Source organism: Malurus melanocephalus, unplaced genomic scaffold, assembly GCF_030028575.1.
Source record: "Malurus melanocephalus ecotype Western Australia unplaced genomic scaffold, MMel_1.1 scaffold_675, whole genome shotgun sequence".
In the NCBI taxonomy this organism is placed as follows: Eukaryota; Metazoa; Chordata; class Aves; order Passeriformes; family Maluridae; genus Malurus; species Malurus melanocephalus.
In genome coordinates this window covers 290,132-292,657 of record NW_026623907.1, presented here as the reverse complement: position 1 = coordinate 292,657, position 2,526 = coordinate 290,132, and the positions used below count along the sequence as shown (strand labels likewise).

General features: G+C 31.7%; 1 protein-coding gene across 1 annotated transcript in view; it reads right to left on the bottom strand.

Annotated features, from left to right (window-relative positions):
* Nucleotides 1–2,526, bottom strand: part of MAP4K5 (mitogen-activated protein kinase kinase kinase kinase 5) — a 54,666-nt gene that overhangs the window by 22,137 nt on the left and 30,003 nt on the right. The window contains exons 4-6 of the mRNA XM_057384010.1: nt 2,473–2,518; nt 1,267–1,331; nt 320–375 (exon numbers count right to left, since the gene is read on the bottom strand). Of these exons, the coding sequence (XP_057239993.1) occupies nt 320–375; nt 1,267–1,331; nt 2,473–2,518 (167 nt within the window). The remainder of the gene's footprint in view (nt 1–319; nt 376–1,266; nt 1,332–2,472; nt 2,519–2,526) is intronic.

The window sequence follows — 2,526 nt, the reverse complement described above, 5'->3', positions numbered from 1 at the left end:
ATCTGGTTGCAGTATTTTCCCTCCACATATCATTAAATTTACAACCAAAGTGTAGGCAGACAGCTCAAAATTCAGCCAAATATTTCCACTGCATTATACCAGAATTTTTTTCTCATTTTTATTTTTATTAGCATAGAAGCCAACAGGTTAATAATGGTTAATTGATTTCTGCTCAATTCCTAATTGAAGTGATTCCTAATAAATTGAATCTAATTAAATTTAGATTTAATTTAATTCGATTTAAATTTAGATTAAAATTTAATATTTTTCAGGATCTTTATTTACATGGAATAAACACTTCATTGTGCAAGTACAGTACCTGTAAAGTTTCTCTGCACACATAAGCAATTTGTAACTCCGACAGAGGTCCTGTCACTGGAAATAAAAAAATCAAAAATTAAATTGACAGCACAAAAATAACATTGTGAAGCAGCCAAAAAATAGTTTGTCCACGCCACAGTTAAAGGCTGGTTTTACATGGTTTGTATTGTAGAAAAACTGAAAAGAGGGGTTTGTTTGTCTGTTTTACAGAAAGGCTTTCTGTAAAAAAAAAACAAAAACAGAAGACAATGCCCACAGTGAGGAGAAAACCTTTTTTCACAGAATTTAATTATTATTTTACAAGAGATTTTGTAGCCTTGTGTTGTGAGGAAATTAAAAATAAAAGTGACTTTTGTTAATATTTTAATATTAGAAATGGGAATGTTCCATATGAGGAACATGTGGGGCTTGGAATTGGTCTAAAGGTATTTGAACTAAATAGTTGAAAAATAAAGCAGGAAGAACTCTGGAATTAAAAAAAATCATTTAAAGGCAGAGCAAATTCCCAGCTGCATTTCCAACAACTCCAGGGAATTATTCTACAGCATCAAAAACTCCACATGAAACTTGAGAAAGTAAAATAATAAAAATAAAAATAAAAAAGTGAGATGGTATTGCACAGGGGCAGGGACAGGAGTCATTTTTTAACTCCTTAAAGATGAAATTTTGAGATTTCCCAGCGAAAATTGTCTCCTCACTGCATGCACAGTCAAAAATGCCAAATTCAGCCAAAATTGTCACACAAATGTCAAATATTAACCCAAAATGATGGTCCCATATCTAAAAAGTGCTGTCAAAATCCACTGATTGCAGCTCAAACCCACAATTTATACCCCAGAACACCCYCACATCCAGTTCCAGCCATTCCCTGTAGTTTTCTTATTTATTTTTTTTATTTGCAGAAAGCTTTTTGAGTTAAAAATATAAAAAGAAGTGCCCAGGTACCGTGGTAAATGTCCTGGAGGGATCCCCCACCGCAGTATTCCATACATATCCACAGCTTCTCACGGCTACAAAAACAAAAATCAAAACACAGCATCAGAGCCTGATTGATCTGGATGAAGAAATTAATTAAATTATTATTTAAATTATTATTTAAATTATTATTTAAATTATTAAAATTATTTAAATTATTTTCTACTGGTCTCCATCACTCTCTGTTAAAAATACACATTCTGATATATGAGCAGCAGTTACACTCTTATTAATACAAATTCTCATTTTATTAATATAAATTCTTATCTTATCCATGTAAATTTTCACAAGGATAAATGAAAATTTAATGCCAAAATCCCTGAGAATTTTTTAAATATTATCAAACCTAAAAGATGGTGCTTTAACTCTACAGTAAAATGCCTGGGGTTTATTTGCTCTCAGCAAAATTACATTAAATAACACATTAAAAGCAGTATTTCAATCTTAAATTGAAATTATCTCATTAAATCTAAAAAACTTTTCATGCCTTCCAAAAGGAGGAATAAAAAATTTAATTCCAGTTGAGTCCATTTGGGTTGTCAAGAATATTTAACTGCAGCCCTCCAAGAAACTTAAAGATGAAAAAGGAAAAAGGAGGAAAAGCCCAAACTAGCAAAGTGCTGATTTAAAAGCCCACAGAGCCAACTGATAAATGGCAAAATTCCACAAAAAATGGACAATATTCCCCAATTTCCTTTGTAACATTTGATGGGAAGTTGCAGCCAGAAGCTTAAATTTTGCCAGAAGCTCAAATTTTCAACTCCCTGGCCAYACTTTCATAGCCCAGGCAATTAAATTTAAAAAAAAAATTATAATTAAATAAAATATCCAAAGGCAATTTTGTTCTGGAGAAATAATTTGCTGCTTTTATATTAGAACTGATAAATGTGAGAGTAGGACTGGATATGTTGCAAGAATCTCCAAGGGAAAAAAATGCTGTTCCTGGTGATAAAAATATTCCAGACTTTTGGCCAGCAGAGAAAACAAACTATTAGTCACTTTTGGTTTTTAAAGCTAAACTGGGTTGGCTTAAAAAAATAATAAAAACAAAACAAAACAAAACAAAAAACAAAGGCAATTCAAAGTCTGGAAGAAGATTTGAAGAGGATTTAAGGGCTAAAACCAGACTGGGATTGTTTTAGGAGAGGAAATATTGATATAAAAAGTGGGGTTTACCTGAGATAACTCAAAAAAACCCTACAAATCAAGGGCAATTCAACCTCTGGAAGA